At 38.7% G+C, this 19,193-nt stretch overlaps 2 protein-coding genes across 3 annotated transcripts; one reads left to right on the top strand and one right to left on the bottom strand.

Moving 5' to 3' along the window:
• LOC145698491 (uncharacterized) lies at window positions 1-4,169 on the bottom strand. Its single transcript, XM_081775693.1, has 9 exons — window positions 3,927-4,169; window positions 3,581-3,880; window positions 3,463-3,537; window positions 3,331-3,407; window positions 3,087-3,288; window positions 2,920-2,976; window positions 1,037-1,097; window positions 172-992; window positions 1-136 (listed from the first exon to the last, which is right to left on the bottom strand). Exons 1-8 carry the CDS (start codon window positions 4,024-4,026, stop codon window positions 347-349), a joined length of 1,518 nt encoding a protein of 505 aa, XP_081631819.1. The 5' UTR covers window positions 4,027-4,169; the 3' UTR covers window positions 1-136; window positions 172-346.
• Window positions 4,170-7,508: 3,339 nt separating this feature from the next.
• LOC145699440 (uncharacterized) lies at window positions 7,509-12,313 on the top strand. 2 transcript variants are annotated; one of them, XM_081776713.1, is made up of 4 exons: window positions 7,509-7,931; window positions 11,019-11,204; window positions 11,636-11,968; window positions 12,014-12,313. In XM_081776713.1, coding segments are annotated over exons 2-4 (513 nt in total). In that variant the 5' UTR covers window positions 7,509-7,931; window positions 11,019-11,025; the 3' UTR covers window positions 12,015-12,313. The 2 variants fall into 2 exon arrangements, with proteins under 2 accessions (XP_081632839.1, XP_081632841.1); XM_081776715.1 differs by lacking the exon at window positions 7,509-7,931 and adding an exon at window positions 9,771-10,291.
• The last annotated feature ends 6,880 nt before the right edge of the window (window positions 12,314-19,193 follow it).

Below are 19,193 nucleotides of genomic sequence, written 5' to 3'. Positions count from 1 at the left end.
CAGCGGACATAAACATAGTCTCCTTCGAGTTTTACCATTCCTTGTGAATCTGGCGTCAACTTCTTCGCTGAATTGTAGCTCTTCCCATCTCGATGGCAAATATCGTCCGCGTCGGCTTGAAAGTCGACGCGTTTTCCTAAAAGTAAAAATCTCAAATTCAACAATCAATACCGTTGCAAGTTAGCCACATTTTCCAGAATTGCCCGTCGCCGCCTTCGTCTTCGTCCCTCGTTTGATGTCGGATTCTCCATCCAGCTTCTGACACTTCTAAATTTCTTGGCCAATAAAACTTTATTTTGGATGAAAATCGCGTCGAAACAAAAATCATCAAAAATCAAAAAACGAGTTAATCCGATTCCTTCAAATTGAAGTGTCTCATTCCGGAGTTCACTACACGCAACACTTGTCGAACTGCATTTTCAGAGTGATCTTCTCGTACATATTTAGAATCAAGGCCAAAGTAAAATCCAAATCCATCGAGTACTGTTCCGAAAATTTGACTTTGCTTACTCGCCTCCAAAATGTGAACCTTTTCTTGAAGCTCAGAGTTCTTCTTTTCCTTTTCAAGGTTTTCAGATGAGAGCTTAGAGATTTTCTTTTCAGCTTCTTCCATCATTTTTCGAGCAGTTGACATAAAATCGGCCATTTTCGTATTCTCGACCGTTAGCTTCGAGATTTTACATTGATTCTCAGCAACAATTCTCTGCAATTGCCCAATCAAATGATCCTTGATAACATCCTTCGTCTCTAATCGATTAAGGCCAAAAGCGAGGTTTTCCGGTTTGATTCGATTCTTGAGCTGTTCAATTAAACTCCACAAAACAGGGTGCCTCATCAGAGCAGTCACGCTTTCAACTCGCTCGCCAACTTCAACGACCAAGCATTGCTTGATCAGACTTTCCATGACAGGAAAAGCGACTTCAGCTGGATTTCGAATGTTTTGGGCGATGTTGTTGATCGTTTGGATAAGATTTCCAGTCGCGAAAGGGTTTCTTACAACAGTTTCTCGTTTAGTAAAATGAAAACTTACGGTTACCTACGGTTCGTCAGGAAGGTATTTTTTTTTCCTGACGAACCGTAGTTGAGGGGATATCGTTCTAGAAACACGATTAATAACCACGTTTGAGAGGTGATATGCGGTCACGAGGAGACTTTTCTCATAGTTCGTTCATTTCTAAAATGTATCGTGGTAACGTGGAGACTTCTTTGAAAACATTTTTCTGTAGTTTTTGTTGATTGATAATCTTACATATATTTTTCAAAGTTTTCTACAAGACAGGCGCGGAGCGCATATCATATGCGGCATATGTTCTCTTCTGTTTTCCAATGGGTGTGGAAAATGAAGATTTGAAAAATGCATTAAATTTTGTCAAGCCTCTCACAGCTTACAGTAAGGTTACAGTGATGTAAGGTCACCAGTTTCTGAAAGAGTGCCATCGATTCTCTGGGGATTGAAGAAAAAATCATCAAAAATATTAACCTACGCTTCTAGAGAAGGGATAAACTCTTTTTCCAAGAAGAGGGTCCTCTTCTGGTGGAAGACCTGAGCAAAGGTCCTCCGCTCTATTTTAGAATATTACGCTTATAGAACGCGTAGGTTTATATTTTTGATGATATTTTAATCATTCTCCAAGGTTTCGGACCTGTTCTATCAGAATATCCTATTCTCATAGTCACATGACGTCCTATGTAGACGTGAGGGCCTTGACAAATTTTGCCAAATTCAATTTTTGAACTAAATTTTTAATTTTCTAGTAGCTAAGGTAGAAATCGAGCTGGTTAGAAAAGGTCGCTTTGAGCTCAAGAATCAGCGAAAATCAATAAAACTTTGAAAATTGAAAAAAATTATTTTTGAAAATTCTCATTTTTGATCCCCAATACTATTTGGTACGCAAACTGAGCGATTCCCGATTGTTACTACTTGTTAAATTAAGGTTAGGGTTAGGGACACGGAGAAAAATGACAGAACAAGGTCACCCGAGTTCTGTCTGAGTTACCTTCAGTAACCCTAACTAACCCTAGACTACACCCCGGCATCTTAGGACCTAAGGGGCGAAGCCCCGTGGTTAGGGGCAGTAAGATTGAAAAATTTTTCCTACCTTTTCTTCTTGTTGACCCATACGGGGCAAAAAACAAGATCTATGAGACCGTTCTAGAGATGACCAAAAATGACCTACGGTTCGTCAGGAGGGTATTTTTTCCTGACGAACCGTAGCTCTGGGGCATTTCCTGACGAACCGTAGGTCACCCAAAACTTAAGGGTAAATGCGTCGATTTGGCCAATTTAGGGGCTTAAATCTCGGGCCTGGGAATATGTAGGCCGTTCCGAAATGGCTTATATAAAAGATGTATCTTTAATCACGCTTTTATCACAGCCTTTCACTCTACCTAGGTGTTATGGAAGAAAAATCGACCCCATGATCGCCTTTTTGCTTCTTATTTGAGCAAGAATGTGAATCTCTAAGTCGCGGCGATCATTTTGGTACCAAATTCATGAAATACAAATTGGTTTTCATAAATGATGACATCTCGTCGATAAATGAGTTCGTTTTATTTGCAGTGGCTTAACGTTTTCGGAACAGCAAAAGTTCCATCATCAGAGGTACGTTTGTCTGTTTTTGGAAGGTTTACAAGTAACTCCAAGACTTCGGCTCTGATGATGGAACTTTTGCTGTTCCGAAAACGTTAAGCGACTGCAAATAAAACGAACTCAAATTGGTTTTCGGCATTTTCTACCATTTGAAGTCCAAAAATGAGCAGTTGAAATTTTCTAGCGCCCGGAAAGGGATGACCAGCCTACCAGTACGCCCCTTATTCTTAGTCTTAGTCTGGAATTGGGGGCGTCCAGATAGGCTGGACTATTAACCTTTCCGGGCGCTAGAAAATTTGTAGTGCTCATTTTGGGACTTCACATGCTACCTGTATGCCGAAAAAGTCGGATTTCGATGAATTTGGTACCAAAATGATCGCCGCAACCTGAAGATTCTTATTCTGGCTCAAATAAGAAGTTTATAAAAGGTGATCGTGGGGTCGGTTTTTCTACCATAACACCTAACTATACCCTTAATTTGATTGTTGAAAATTACAAAAGCAAGTGTAGAAACTGTTCCTGAAAGTACAAAGCATTTGCATGACGACTCCATAGGACCAAATATCTCGTCTGAAAGACAATTTTTCTTTTTCCTGATTGCTGATCGTTTCAGGAGGGTAGTAATCGAAGGTTCCAGCGACGCCAGTGTTGATGGTCGATTCGACGGTCCGCGAAATGTTGAAATCGGCCAGTTTCGCCTTGATTGTTAGATTGAATTCGTTACGTAATCATTTGCTTACAGTTTTCTTGTCAGCGGAGAGAAGGACGTTTTCCGGCTTGACATCTCGGTGGACGACGTTTTGGTTGTGGACGTAATCTGAGAAAGAGTAAGGGTTAGTGTTAGTCATTGATACGATTCGAAATGACAATACCTAGAGCAACAGCCAGTTGAGCTGTAATTCGAAGAGCTTCGTTTTCATCCCAGGGCTCCTCCGTTTCTTTTCCCTCTAAAATTTACGTGAGGAAGTGCCCTTTCAATCTAAACGTTACCATTGAGAAGTTTTTCCTTCAAATACTCGGACAGATCGCCGCCTGGAAGGTATTCCAGGATCAGCGCGTGATACTCCAGATTTTTCGGACCAGTAAAGGTGAAATCATCTAGCAGTTTGACGACGTAGTCGTTGTCTTTATGGGATATCGTGATGAACGAGGAGAAGTTATCTTTTCTTATATCATCATCAAAAAAGAACCCCATTCCTAGTTTTTGAAGCAGCGCTACTTCCGATTTCGCGTCTTCTTCTTGCTTGTCGGTGACGAGCCCAATTCCTTTCAGCATTTTCAACTCGTTGTCTGAATACCATTACGTAATCGTCCCTTCCCATTTCGCCCCTCTTACCGTTTTTGGTATCCTCGACGACGTAGTAAATCTTCCCATCTCTGGGCTCCTTCAATTCTCTGATCGCCTTGTAACGATCGTTGATGATTTTTCCTTCCATAATCGACGAGTAACGAAAATCGGGATTCTGCTGAATGAGAAAACTCAAAACGGGGCGATGTAGCGGGGCCGGCTCACTATTTGCAAATGTCGCCTTCTTCAAATTCTGCAAATATCGCTGGGAACAAGGGTCACCACCGCGCATCCACTGTATTTGATCTCTCTATTTACAGGGTCTGACGAAGATGGGTCAGATACTTTTTGTGGTTTTTGGGTTGCTATCGTTTGCCTGGAGGTTTTTGAAGTTAATATTGAAACACCATAATTTTGTGTCCAAATACTTGAGTCAAAAGGCCTAATTTGAAGTTAAAAAGAATATTATTCAAAAATACTCTTATTCTTTTTCAAAATATTATAATATGTATATAAAATTTTCCGCGAGATCGATGTTTTGGAGCTCTTGACACTCGATCTTGAAAAAATTATTTGTTCAATGCAAATATTCAAAAGATGGCAAGTGTCGCAAACGCATCATCAGTGTACTGAGAAGGAGAGTTAGAACTTGAATACTTTGATTTGAGTCAAATTTCGAGAATGATTGGCCAAATTTTGAACGGCAGGTATCGAGTTCTGCGGAAGCTGAAAGAGGCGAGAGAGGGAAAAATCTACTACGTTGTCGAGGACCAGCAAAATGGTAAATTTCTAGTGATAGTCATTCTTAACTGTTCTCTCCTCTCCCAGGAAACGAGTTGAGAATGCTCAAGGGAATAGGACTTTTGGAAGAAAAGGAGGAAAGAGATGCCAATTTGGAAATTAACTTGCTTCGACAATAAGGAACGTTTTTGCGCTAGATTTTGCACCTTTTTCAGGCTCCAAATTTGGGTTTTTGATAAGATTTTTCTTGAAAATGAATGAAGATCATGACTTTGTTGTTAAACTACTGGACGACTTCAAGTTCACCGCTCCCAACGGCTTGAAATATCACGCTTTGATTTTGGAATATCTTCCTGGCGGTGATTTGGCGCAGTTCTTCGAGGATATGCTCAACAATCGTAATTCTAATTTCAAATTTCCATGCAATACTGCATTTTTCAGAAGGAAGCGAAAACGAGCTACCATGGGCGCAGAACGATGCTTTACGAATCTCCGCACAACTGGTTTTAGCGCTGAGTAAGGCTTCTCAGATACAAAGAGTTTTTACCTCCTTATTTCAAGACTACATTCACGGGAAGAATATCATGCACCGGGATATCAAGCCTGAAAACATCCTCATGTCCGCTGGCCAACAGGTAACAACATCATTTGTCATTTTAACAAACAATTTAGGTGAAAATTGCCGATTTCAACGTTTCCCGATCTGTTGCAGAAACTGTTCACACTGATGTAGCTGGATCAATGGACTACTTGGCTCCAGAAGTGATCAATTCCCAAGGAAATTCGGCTCCTCTCTCGTTTTGTCAAGATGTTTGGGCGGTTGGCATCATTTTTCAAATGCTATGCACTTTCAGGAAAGATTCGACAAAAGTTTAACAGTCAATAATCGATGTTCTATTTGTTCAATTATTCAAGACATCCGTTTACTGCTGGGAACCCGTTCCAGACGATGACAAATATCGTCCACAACGCCAGGCGTCCTGCTGAAGTCATTTTTCCGGCGATGGAAAGTCTGATCCGGCGTTGTCTTGTTGTTGAAATCGGCGAAAGAGCGGAAAGTGCTGCTGCGTTGATGACTCATTCGGCGCTGGTCAGTTTGATCGAACAGTTGAAGAATCGAGTTTTGCCGGCTGATCTGACTTTTGGGCTAACGAGAGTGGATACGACGATGAAAATCAACGGGTTGCTGAATCGGGAAAATATCGAGTTGAAGAATGAACTTTCTAAGGAGAAGAAATCGTCGAAAAAAGAAATTGCGGATTTGAAACGACTCAACAATGCGCGCAACAACGAAATTGTAAGATCTTTTGGTTCGAATGCTGCGATTAATGGATTTGGTCATTTCTTTGGTCTCGACTCTGGCTCTGTCCGAAAATCCCACGACGAGAATGCAGTGCGAAGAGTGCTCCGAGCAATGGCGGCTTGCTTTACGGAATTCAATTTGAAGGACTTTGATAAAATCGCATTTTTAGTTTTTGATTTTTGTTTCAACGCGATTTTCATCCAAAATAAAGTTTTATTACTCCAAAAATTTAGAAGTGACAGAAGCTGGATGGACGATCCGACATCAATACAGCGACAAAAGATACTGCGGCAATGGTGTCTGGAAAATGTGGCTACTTTACAACGGTATTGATTTTTGAATTTGAGATTTTTATTTTTTAGGAAAACGCGTCGACTTTCAAGCCGACGCGGACGATATTGGCGATTATGATGGGAAGATCTACAACTCGGCAAAGAAGTTGACGCCGGATTCACAAGGAATGGTCAAACTCAAGTCAGGAGGATGGCATTATGTCCGCTGGAATATAACTCTAAGAAAATAGTTCTGTATATTTTCTGATTCAAAATTGATTCAAATTAAAAATGTTATTTTAAAACCTAAATCGTTTATCCTCTTTGCAAGGCAAATTTATCGAGCATTCAATATTTTACCTGATACGTTTTACCAGCTAAGTTCTTTCACTTTCACTTTCACAGCCTCACCCCTTTTCTCCCAGTCAAGTGATCGCTGGCCGCCCCCGAAGGGATGGTCTGTTCGGGACTGGAAGATTCCTCGACACTCGAGCGGGCGATTATTGTAACCGTGTGCCCTTAGGTGTTCTGAAAACGTGGGTGGGGCTGAGTGAGCGACCAGTTGGTCACTCTTCGTCACCGCCGAGTTTTAGTTTCAGTTTCTTCTTTCTTGCTTCTTTGATCTTCTTTTGCTAGTATAGAAAAAGCTATATTTGGCGCTGTTTATTTAAATTTGCTCCGAGAAGATTAGATAAACCACACTATGTGTTGATAGACACATAGTGACGAAGCAACTGTAGCGGACACTCCGCTGACACGACACTACTTTCAACTACAGTTACTCGTCCAGAGACAAAAGAAAAGAATAAGAAACAGAAGAAAAGAAGAGTGACTAATCGTACAGTAGAGACACAAGAGAAGAAAAATAAGGTTGTGATCAGGAAAAGGGATTGATGGTCTTTTCTATTTTTGAGAAATTACAGTATTGAAAAAGCTGTATTTTCAAATTTTTAGTTACGAGTTTTATCTTTATTTTCGAAAAAATAAGGGTGTCACACTGTTAGTTCAGGACAAAAATCAAAATTAAAATCGAGACTTTTAATGCCTTCCTCTAAAAATTCCAGCTTCGCATTTATAACTAGAAAAATATGATTGAAAATTATTTCTCATCTTTGAATTACTGGCATTTACTGTAGCTGAATCTATTTTTGCGTCAAGTCAGCAGAGCGTGTTAACCATTTAAGCCAGATAAAACTATTTATAGCGTCGTTATCTCCCTCTCTAATCGCGTTAATGATTCGGTACATGTACTGATACCAGCTCGTTTGAGCTAGCAATTGGCGTCAGAGAGAGAGAGAGAAAAAAAGAGGACGATTTATTTTGTCACGGCTCATTTGATCCGTCCGCGCTCTCTATCACTCTCTCTGGATGCAATAAACTTGCTCCCTACTCCCTTTTTTTCAAAACAAAAAATACTCTTCCAAATGACGAAATTTTAAGCTTTCCGCTTGGTTCAAAAATCGACTGTTTTCATCCCTAAAAACAGAGAAAAAGCGGCTCTGAAGGGGATTTAAAACACGCTGCAGCTGAAAAACAACAACAAAAATAGAAAAGAGAGAAAAGAAAAACACAATCGCCATTTGAAAAAAGCGGAAGAGTCCGCAAGAGACGGAGAAAAAGACCGGAGAGACAATTCCGGAGAACATTTTCCAACGAGTACTGAATCGCTTGATGGAATTTGTGCCAGAGCAGCTATCAGCTAATCGACCAAAGAAAAAATAAATCAAAGCGAAAAAGGTAAGAAAGGGGAACAGGGTTCTTCGGGAGATTTTTTCTCAAAAAAATAACAAAGCGATATCCTTAGCCTTAGGTCCACAACCTGTATAGAAAAACTGAGTAAGGACCCTGAGAGAGCTCAAAACCCTCTGACTCAGTTTTTTTTAACACAGGTTGTCGACAATCAGTTATGGCTGTCAGACCACAAAAAAAAGCGCAGCAGCTTTTACAAAAAAAAAGAAGCGGTTTTGAATTAAATAACCCTAACCCTAACTTTTATTTTGTACACGGATCGAGCAAAAACGATTATTTAGGGGATTTTCCATTGCAAAATAAAAGTTAGGGTTAGGGTTGTTTAATCCTGCAAAGCGGCTTCGTTTTATTTTTATAAAAGCTGCTATTAGGGTTAGGATTAGGTAACCCTAACTAAAAATTTTTTCGCATATTTTTTTTAATTTTTGCGCGAATAAGGTGGTCCCTTATTTTGTTGTTTACCCTCGAAAGAAAATAACACATAAATTGTTTTTGAAGCGAGCTGTTAATTTATGAGTTGAACCTTGATCAACTCAAGTCGTAAAATTGAAGCTGACCTGATTTTATATTTTGACAAATGACGCGATAAAACTCAAATTTTAAGACAGAAACCGTTATTCTGAAAAAACATGTCTTTTCTGGCAGACACGCCTTTTCGGGAAATTCCGGTAGAGACTAGTCCAAATTAATTGGATTGGTCATAATAATAAATTAATTACAAGTTATTAAACAGGAGCAGGTGCTAGACACAATTGGTGATTGACGAAAATGTATAAAAATGTGGGTCGTTTCTTTTCCGAGAAGGCTTTTTTATCACCAAGGCTAAATCAGTACACAAAAATGAAGGCGTAAGCCCTCTTCTCTTAATTTAGTAATCCCCTTATTTTTTGGCAATTTCTAGTTTCTGTAGATTTTTTTCTGAACCTATTTTCGTTAGAGTAATAATTAAGGGTGTCTGACAGGAGCAAAAGCAAGCCCGGGCCAACGGCCCAGTTTTTAAGGCCCCTTACACCCTTAAAAATCGATTTGAAAAATTGGTCCAGAAAAAAATCTCCAGAGAATAGGAGCAGCCTATTTTTTTGCTTCAGGTTTAGAATGTCTGGTCCAATTTGCGGTGAAATTTAACCTGGAAACGAGACTAATAAAAAGCCATTAGCATTTACTTCTTTGTAAATTGAAAACTGAAGCGGCCTAAAAAGTAAATTTGATTGAGATCTCGTGGGAGTTGTTCTTCAAATTTGCTTATACAGCATCTACATCTATTTTTGTCAGCTTATTTCTGCTGTTAGTTTCACAGAAGCCATAATTATATATAAATTTTACGGGTTTTCTGAATTGAGATCGCCAGTGGGCGTTAGCGCGTCTTTCTAGTAATAAAATTGCTGTTTCGAGAAGATTCAAAAATTAATACCAAAAGAGAAATATAACGAAACTGAATTGACGCTTTTTTTTGACTTTGATGATAAGTTTGGAAATGGGAAACGCAAACCAAACAAGGTAGAAACAAAAAGTTAAATATTATTTTTATCGCGGGGTGAAGGTCATGTGAAGGCGACTGTGTTTTCGGAAATGGGAAGACACTAAATGCTCTATAAATATTGTTTTTGATAAGGAAAACTTGGGATTACTGTCTCGCGAAATATTTGATTTGAAGAAAAATTCTGATTTGAAGACAGTTTTTATTTGATTAATTTTTCTTTAGATTATCATATTGATACCCTTATTTTTTAACAGAATCAGTTTTTTCATGATTTTTTTTGAGAAAATTCTGATTTTTTCGTCAAAAGCCTCAATTTTTTTTTTGAAGAAAGTCCAAGAATTTTCGAGTAAATTCAGGTCAATGCAGAATTGATCAATTGATCCCTTTTCTATCCCTTGTTTTTATCGCTGAATCCTATCCTTGAAGGATACGTCGATTCCACTCTTCTTTATCCGCCTTACACTGATCCCCTCGATCATCCCCTTTTTCCGCGATTCAGCAAATTAAAAGCGACCGAAATCCACTCGTCGGTCAAAAATGCGCGCGGGATCTCCCTATCAACTGATAGAAGACGCGTAGTCTTCCCAGCGCAGTTCTGAACTCTCGCGGGGTTGAAACTTTTCACTCTCATTTTTCACTCGAAAAGAACAACACCCTCCTCTTGCTCGTTTTCTCACACACATGTGACCTTGATAAGCCTTCGTAGCGCCACCCGAGGGCAAACTCAATCTGCCCCAGAGGAAGACCCCTTCAGAACAGAAAAAACATAACAATTTAAACTTTCGATTACGAGAAAAAAAATATCAAAGAGAAAAAAACAGTAGTTCTCCTTCTTTTTGACTTGAAAAACGGAGCTAGTCTTATTGAGGTAATTTATTCAAGAGTTTTTTAATAAAAAATGAAGAATCAAGAGAGTCCCGGATCACTCCCCTTTTTTAAAGAGGAGATAGAGAGGATGTCTGAACTTTTTGGGCTCCCCATTAGACTTCAAAAGATGATAAAAATATGGATTAAAAAGTAAGATCATTTTTTTAAAAGATTCAGGAAGGGAAAAGTGGATTTTTACCTCAAAACTAGGATTTTTCTGCAATCATAAATCGTGAATTTTCCCTTCAAATTAAGCTAGTGATACCCTTATTTTCTTTCACATTCAAAAAGCTCAATCAAGCCCCTTTGAAGGCAAAAAATTAAACTTTCAGAGACATATTAACTAAATTACTAATTTCTTAGTACCCTAAAATTGTAAATTAAGGGTGTCATGATGCTTAACCCAAGTTTGAAAATATTGTTATTACAGATTGATCATTTCGATTTATTTATTTTCCCCTCTTTTAATTTTTTAAATATTTTCTTTAAATTTTACGAAGGAAACTGCCAGAACCAAAGTACTCGGCAAAAAGAGCGTTACGCTGCAGTTACGCAAATGCTGAGTTTATGAATCACAAAAACGATAAATTTAACTATGGCTTCATTTTTTTCTCGACTCTGAGCAAATTTGCTAACCACTTCCGCTTCACTGGGCGGTCCAACTCCGGTCAACACTCCATTCAATTACAATTTTTGCGATTTTTTTAATTCAACGAAAATTCTTTCAGAACGAAAATGAGTAGACACCACGAAGCGGAGCAGGATTCTAGCGCCCAGAAAGTGGCGCGGATGATCGACGAGCATCGCAACCGAAACAGTCACGTGGCGAAGAAGCAGGTCTCTTCCCACGGGAGCAAACTCTCCGGACTCGAAAGACGAAAGATGGAGAACCGGAACACGACCAAACGACGAAGGTACGTTTTTGTTGATTTTATAACGCTTTTTAATGGCGATCGTCGATTTGCGTAAAAACCCAGTTTTTATATTTATGATGTTTCTGAGACGCGGAGTTCTTCCGGGTCAGATGATAAAAATAAAAACGCCTCTCATACCCTGACTCAGGTTTTCTGCACAGATGACCTACCTTAGATTGACCTTTTTTTGAACAAGGTGATACCCTTAATTTGGGGAGGTGTCTGAAACCGACTATAAAAATTCGACAAATTTTGCGTGGAAATTTTCAACCAATCAGGAGCCTGGACTCGGCAAACCGGCCAATCAGCAGCCGAGTAGCCGCCCACGCAAAATTTGTCGAATTTTTTTTTTGTCGGTGCCAGACACCATCCCCTTAATTTTGGCTTTAAATATACTATCGCTGTACACCCCGAAATAAATAATTTTTCAGAAAGCGATTGTACACACTGACTCCACAAGCACCAAACTTGGCGTCAGTCCCCGAAGACGAGCGCGTCTGCCACTCCGACGAAGAAGTCTTCACCGAAGAAGTGTGCAAATTCCAAAGCGGCCGGCGCGATTCACTCGGCTCTACTGTCTCTTCCGTCTCGACCTCTGATGGCGAAGAAGAGCCAGTTGACTTGCGCGGAAGAGAAGCGAAGGGAACGCGCTCGAGGCCTGATTACATGAGTCTCGGCGACGATAATGGAAACATCTCGCCGTTTTTGGACAGAACTCATGATCAGCTGCGATACCAGGAGTACTACTTTTCCTTTACTAAATGGTAAGACTATATTTCTTTTTCAGAAGCCTTTGAATTTCATTTCAGATTATTTTGGCACGAAAATCTAAAGCGAAAAAAATCTCCAACGATTCAAAATTGATGAAGGCAAAAATCATCATCACTCAGAAATTCTCCCCGACAGAAAAAAACCATCCTCAAATGCAGTGAAATTTCTCATCTCCAAGCTTGAAAAATTCTTGAGCTTACGTAAAACCTTACTGAAACGCAAAATAAGTGCCTTTTTCCACACATTGTGCCACTGAAACTCTTTCTTCTCATCCTGCTTTATGCGATTTTTATTAATTCTGACAAAAAACTACTAACATCCAATAAAAATCTTAAAAGTCTTAGAATCGTTATAGTTCGATACCGGTAAAGAAAGAGACAAATATGATGATCAGGTCGATGACGGGACTATCATTGATAGTGTGATTGAAATCGGTAGATATCATTATTGTCATCGTTGATTTCAAAAGATGCCATTGCATCGGCATTATTGCAGGTCTTTGTTTTCCACGTGGCAAAACGCTCGTCTCGGTCCTTATTTCAAAAGCAGTTTAATTTCGAAAGCAGTGATTGTGCTACTGTATTCTTTCAAAAACACGTACCGCATCCGAATTGACATCATAACGTGATCCGAGTTTGTCCATAAAATAGAAATGGAATTTGTTCTTGCTGTTTTACGTCGCTTTTTACGTTGGTCGGCGGACGAGGTCAACCACATTTTCTTTTAAAAAAAGGTCAAGGCAACTCATGCTCTGCATGATTCTTTTTCATTTACTCGACTTCTTGCCTGATGCAACTCTGTTGATGTAAGAAAACGCCTTGATGAAGATGTTTGCATTGCTTTTTTTGAAATAAGCCATTTTTGACAGGCGCTTACGCCAACTGTAACTTAGGTTTCCGAATATTTTTTTCACTTACAGTAAGATCCAACCTAGATCTAACAAAGCGTGTCACAATTTTTTTTAACTTAACCTTACGACGACAAAAGGGAATTTCACCTGCCGACGACAAATGTGCCATATACTGTATATGATATACATGGCACATCACAGTGTATTTTATGTGCCATATTTGGCAGATGGGCCAAATAATGCATTTAAGGACCCCCGTCATCTTTTTCCTCCGAAAAATTGAAATTTTCAAAAACACCATATTTTTGGTTCTTTATGTGTCCTTAAGTTAAACTTGCTTCAAAAACTTGATAAGACGAAGATTTGACCAAGAAAAATAAATATTTTTGCCAAAATTAGGGCAAATTAGTCAATTTTCGGCGAAAAGCCAAATTTTCAAATGCGATTTTGAGGGTGTTAGAGTCGAGATAGACCCCCAAAAATGCAGCGTCGAAATCGTTTTTTGACCCGTAGAATCCATTTCTGGGGTCAAAATTCGAAAATTCCGAAATTTGATTTTTAAAAAAAGCTGACGGGGGTCCTAAAGATGTATTAAAATTGACATAACATCTCATATTTTTAAATTATAGACATTTGAGGCCAAATGATATCATTTGACATCAAAAAACATTTGGTCGATGTTTCTGGCTCTTCTATAAGAAAGAATTACGCGCAATGCTTTTGCGGCGGAAAAAAGTCCCGCCGACGACAAATGTGCCAAATATGGCACATCGCAATAAATTCTTGTGCCATACAGTAAATACCGCTGGTTTGGGACGCTCAAAAATCCTGCTAGTTTGGGACGGTCGGGCGAAATAAGGATCAAAGGTAAGCGCCCAAGGCGAGCATTTTTAAACTGACCGCTTTACCCCGAAAGCGAAAGTGGCGCCCGAGAGTCGAAAGCGAAAATCCTGCTGGTTTGGGACGCTTTCGTGAATTAGGACCGTCCCAGACTAGCGGTATTTACTGTATATGGCACACGAGTAGCGAAGCTAAATTCGCTTTTTTGACGTATTGACCAAAGGTCTCCCACGTGAAAGTATAGCAAAGAGTTGGAGCTAAAAGAGAGGTCGATGAAAATCCCACATCACGGTAAAATTAGTTACAGGCCTTTGAAAATCTTTGTGCCATATATCATATACGATTATCCTCATTTTGGGCACTTTTTGACTGGGCGTATCTCAAAAAAAAATAATTCAAAACAATTTTTTCTTCCTTATTATTTTAGTTTAAACCCTTAAAACAAAACGTATCAGAATTTTTGAAGTTAAAAAAATGATAATGTAAGATCGGCGATTCAAAAAATTTACAATTTTTGAAATTTCAACCATGTGACCTCCCTTCCGGGCATGACCCAAAGCCTTTTTTCCGGGCATAAATACAAAGCTTATCTAATGAACTCTTAAGAACTGTACCGGATCCGACCTCTAGACTACTGTGAAAAAGGGTTGATTTGTATATTTTTATGTCTTTTCATCAAACCCAACCACTCCAAGGTCGATTTTAATGACTTTTCCTTTTCGATAGTAAAAAATCATAAATATATTTTTTGCTGCTCTCTTTCTTGAGTTATTCGAATCTTCTAAGAGAATTCGAAAATAGTGACTTACGCGAAAGCAATGGGGACCCCCTTTATCAAGGCTTTTGATCGACACTGGCTGTTAAACAAGATCTTCTTTTTATATTTTCATGAATTTTCGCAATAATAATTGACGAAATATCCTAAGAAACTCTGTTTTGACTGTATCAACAAGCAAATTTATAGATTAACAGCAAAAACAAAAAATATTTAAATTTCAAGAGCAAACAGGTATTTAATTTATAAAGAAAACGGATAAAAAATTCTTCAAGCCATAAATATTCCTAAAATTTTGTATGATACTAATCGTGATTTTTATAAGTGTTGTTTTTCGCAAAAAAAAAGATAAAAAATTGATGGAAAAAAGGGACATATTCTGATAAAAATGTTCCACCTGTCTGCATTTCCAGAAAATCTGCATAAACCAGGCAGAAATTAAAAGAAAATAGACATTCCAAATTGTCATCGCTCAAGGCAGTGTTATTTTTTTTTTGCAAGATCTCTAGTTGCAAATTGTCAATTTAATTAATTTTTTTTAATTAGATTTGTCTTTTGCATTTTCCATTCCATAAAAAATATAAAAAAATCACACAAGAAAAGAAGAATCCGCTGTATTTTGAATTTCGTAAGTCAACCTTGTCAATATCTAGGTTAATGATTGCTTAAGGCTAAATTTTTTCTTATAAAACCAGCGAAAATATGAAAAACGCAAAAAATAGAGAATGCTTGTTTTAATAAGCCTTTTTCTTCTTGTTCAGCCTTCTGGTAAGAGACAAGCCCCGAAGGATATGGCCGATATTTTTTCTTTCGGATTTTTAATCAACTGTTATCAGATCTGGATTCCGAATCTACTCCCTCAGCGAGAGCCAATCGCCGCTTTTGAACTTAACGCAATGATAAGAGCTTGTTGAGGAGGTAGTTAGGTACTATACTAGCGTATAAAGCTAGAATCACTAAGCGCAGCCTATCCTTGTTGAGGCCTGCGGGAGTGAGACTCGATTCTTTGCTATTTTTGCTTGAAATATAGTTAGGGATTCTCACGGAAAATCAAAAATAGGTCTTTATCCTTGAAAATAACCAGAATAAGTCAGTTTTTGAAGCTGATTCTATATCCGCAATAAAAATCAAGATTGAAGCAACGCGTGGTGGTTTTATATTCAACAAGTTTTTTTTTCGACATCAATTGTAAATTTCATTATTTACTTGACATGAATAAGATTAATGCCGGAAATCCCTTAATTTCTGCATCGAACCACTAAGTTTTGTCACCTATTGCAGAAAGGTTCGAACCTAACACGGGGCGCAATGTCAATAGAGCTCCAGGGCATCGGAGGGACCCTAATTTTGGGCGCACGCGTCAATTGATTTCCTGCCGCGCCGTTACTCTAAGCCAGTTATCAAGCGATTGAGTTGTTGCATGGTCTTTAAACTTTCGCAGATAGTAAAAAAAGGTCTCTTATTTAACATTATCGATAATCAGAATTTTTTAAAGTGGATGAGATCGTCAAAAGTAAGAGAAACCTATTTATTGGCCGCGCTCATCTTTTTATGCTCTACCGCGCCCCCAATTTTACTCAGTTATCGGGTCATTAGGCTAGGTTTTATTTTATGCATGGTCTTGAAAATTTGACAAATTTTAAAGAATGGTTTGTTTTTATACATATTAAAAAATCATAAATTTCGAAGCTGAGTTTCTGATCCTGAATTATGAATAAGTATCATCGATTCTGTGATATGGAGCATTTTTTACGAAAATTGCACCAGAAAATACGAATTAGTTTTCCGACATTCCGGGCGAAAAGCGCCAGGCCGCGCGCCATTTCCACGTGAGAATCACTAAATATAGTTTACGGAATTTCTGTAGATTTATAATGTTCTTATAAATATAAAGAAAAAAAAATTATGATGATTTGGCATCAAGCTTGCGCTCAAGAATTTTGACCCGACCATCTTTACCTTTATAAAAAATAATTTTGTTCCTTATTTTTTAAAAAACCCAAAATTATATAAAATACACATATAATAAGAACCTTATTTTTAGTTGGCATAAAATGTCCTAGCTCAAAATGCTGGAAACTTGATGAAACGACTCAAACTTGTCAACTTCTTGATGGTTGTGCTACTGTTAATTGTTCGTCGAAAAGTATTCGAGTGACATTTGTTCCGGAGTACTTTGGTGTCGTTGATGCCGCCTAGGGTCAGCAGATTGATCTTACCCAGTTGCCAAGCGCGAAATTTATAAAGGCCGTCTTTGCCAATAGATATTCTGGATTTCGAGCGTGGGGGCAGGTTGTAGCATTCTGGATGCAACGGGGTAAAATTTTCTAAATCTATATTCGAACTTTTTGGCGTGTAAGGCCAGGCAAACAAAATTACATAGCGCTCGCAGCAGAACGCGCAGCGGCTGGACGATCCGATTTAGCTATTTTGAGCTTCCTTGACATGATTCCCGCTGGGCGGGCGCTAAGTAATCTTGTTTATGTGGCCTCTATCTCCAGTAAGTACAGAGTTAGTTAAGCTGATTGTGTGGGATTTGTTAAGAATTTAACGCGCTTTCCAATGATGCTAGTTTCATGAAGAAAAAAATTAAGTTTGCAGGACTTGATGCGCTTTTAAGTTGGGCTTGTCATTTTCTCGCTAGGTCTTCAACCAAGGATGATAGAGAAAAACTAAGAATTGGAAGAGAGAGATGAGGATTTGGAGATATAATTAACAAAAAGAAATTTCAAAAAATCATATATCTAAGAAGAACGGGGAGCGCGTGAAGTTTTGCTCAGCGCTGCTCGCTCAGGTCCCCTAAAAAAAATTACAAAATTTTTTCATATTTTAAGCGACGCGACAATCAATAAGGTCAGGGTGACTTCTTAGATCTTACTTACAGAAATAATATTTTTGTCTACAGAACATAGAAATTCATCCTTGATAGGCCAATAACATCGCAAAGAGCGATATCTCTGTGCGTTATTTGCTTTGCTCTCAATAGCAAATTTTTCTTTCCTCTCAAAAATAAGTTTATGCTTTGAGGGAAATTCTTTTTCAAGAGGGCAAAGGTAGTACGTGGTAATTCGTCGGGGTCGCCCCGACAAATGAAAAATCAAATCACAGTCATTCGACGGGGTCGATCCCGACAGATTGAAGGCGAAAAAGTGCACCAATTCGTTGGGGTCGAGCTATATAACTGCGACGAATATGAGTGTTAATTAGCAGTGATTCTTCGTGGTTGATTTTAAAAATTTTTGGAAAAGGTCGAAGAGTGACTTTTCAAGAGTCCAAGCGACCTTCTTTTTGGCAGGAAATTATAGAATCTAAGTGTCCCTTACCTGGGGGCTCCGCCCCCTAGGTCCTAAAATGCCGAAGTCTAGTCTAGGGTTACTTACTTCCAGTAACCCTAAGTAAACCTAGCCTATCCCCCTCGGTTGAGTTTGTTCTGTCATTATGCCTAGTGCCCCCAAACCTTAACTTAAATCATAAAAAGTACTTTTAGCTCAAATAAGTCTTATTTTTGCAGCAGTAAAGAATTTAAAGTGAACCCTCTCTGTTATTCTGATGAGAGCTATTTTTTTCTTTTGGACTAAAGCTGACGATTTGGATTGCGTCATCGCAAAAGAATGACCTCGACGAATAGGTGTTTGAGTAAACACTGATTCGTCGTATTCAATTGTTCGACCCCGACGAATAGGTGTGTTTTTGAACTTGAATCTAGCGGGATTGCCCCGACGAATGACTGTTATTTCATCTCTCATTTGTCGGGGCGACCCCGACGAATGACCACAGACAACAAGGGCAAAAAGGGGATCCAATGCTTTTATTGTAGCCACTGACTATGGTCCGAATGGTCCGAATGGTCCAGCCAAAAAATACAAAATTAAAAATCCTGTTCTAGAGAAAATAATCACGGATAAAATATCGCGAGTAAGACAGTTATTTATGCTCTTCATACAAAAGAGCATTAAAAACCAGAAAAATACGTAAGTTTGAAAGTTTTAATAAATCGCTTGCTCTCACCTTTTCTACGATATTGCACTTAAACATGTCTGATTTACAAGAAAACTAAATTAACCCCTTTACTCGAAGCTGCCTTAAGGGTAGAACATGAAATCGGCGCGCGGCGCCTCGCTCGCCCAGCGCCCCGCCGTGCCCTACTTTTCAGAATGCCCTAAAATCGGAACGGATAAAGCTTTTCAAAAGTTTCTTCGGATTTCAGATCATCAAAGCCTTTACTTTGCACAGATCAAAAATGAGCAGAATCGTCAAACAATTAGTCGGAGAAAATGACATGAGTTGGTTAAACTCTATCTCCTCTCGCAATTCTTATCCGATTATTTTCAAATTTAGATAGGTCGAAAGTGCTCCGTTAGACCTAAAATTTCGTTGGCACAGAATTAATTTTGAATCTTTATAGAATTTTATATGAGCTTTTGAAATGAGAGCTGCACCGTCGTGAGGCGCGCCGCGTGAGAAAAGAAGCGGCGCGGCGTGAAAGCACTTGTTTTGAGAAGCCGTGTGGAACTTTAAGAAGCTTCAAAATTAATTCTGAGACAACGAAATTTTAGGTCTAACGGAGCACTTTGGACCTATCTAAATTTGAAAAATCGGATAAGAATTGCGAGAGGAGATAGAGTTTAACCAACTCATGTCATTTTCTCCGACTAATTGTTTGACGATTCTGCTCATTTTTGATCTGTGCAAAGTAAAGGCTTTGATGATCTGAAATCCGAAGAAACTTTTGAAAAGCTTTATCCGTTCCGAT

The sequence above is a fragment of the Oikopleura dioica genome, chromosome 2, assembly GCF_907165135.1.
Source record: "Oikopleura dioica chromosome 2, OKI2018_I68_1.0, whole genome shotgun sequence".
In the NCBI taxonomy this organism is placed as follows: Eukaryota; Metazoa; Chordata; class Appendicularia; order Copelata; family Oikopleuridae; genus Oikopleura; species Oikopleura dioica.
The sequence above is the reverse complement of the archived record's forward strand: the minus strand, read 5'-3'. Positions and strand labels throughout refer to the sequence as shown.

What these genes read in the sequence shown, in the direction of transcription:
- LOC145698491 (XM_081775693.1), bottom strand. Translation starts at nt 4,026, where the DNA reads ATGGAAGGAAAAATCATCAACGATCGTTACAAGGCGATCAGAGAATTG. An exon ending in TCAACTGGCTGTTGCTCTAG is followed by an intron (nt 3,408 to 3,462) that starts GTATTGTCATTT and finishes ACTCTTTCTCAG; the next exon opens with ATTACGTCCACAACCAAAAC. An exon ending in ACCTTCCTGACGAACCGTAG is followed by an intron (nt 993 to 1,036) that starts GTAACCGTAAGT and finishes AACTGTTGTAAG; the next exon opens with AAACCCTTTCGCGACTGGAA.
- LOC145699440 (XM_081776713.1), top strand. Translation starts at nt 11,026, where the DNA reads ATGAGTAGACACCACGAAGCGGAGCAGGATTCTAGCGCCCAGAAAGTG. An exon ending in AACACGACCAAACGACGAAG is followed by an intron (nt 11,205 to 11,635) that starts GTACGTTTTTGT and finishes ATAATTTTTCAG; the next exon opens with AAAGCGATTGTACACACTGA.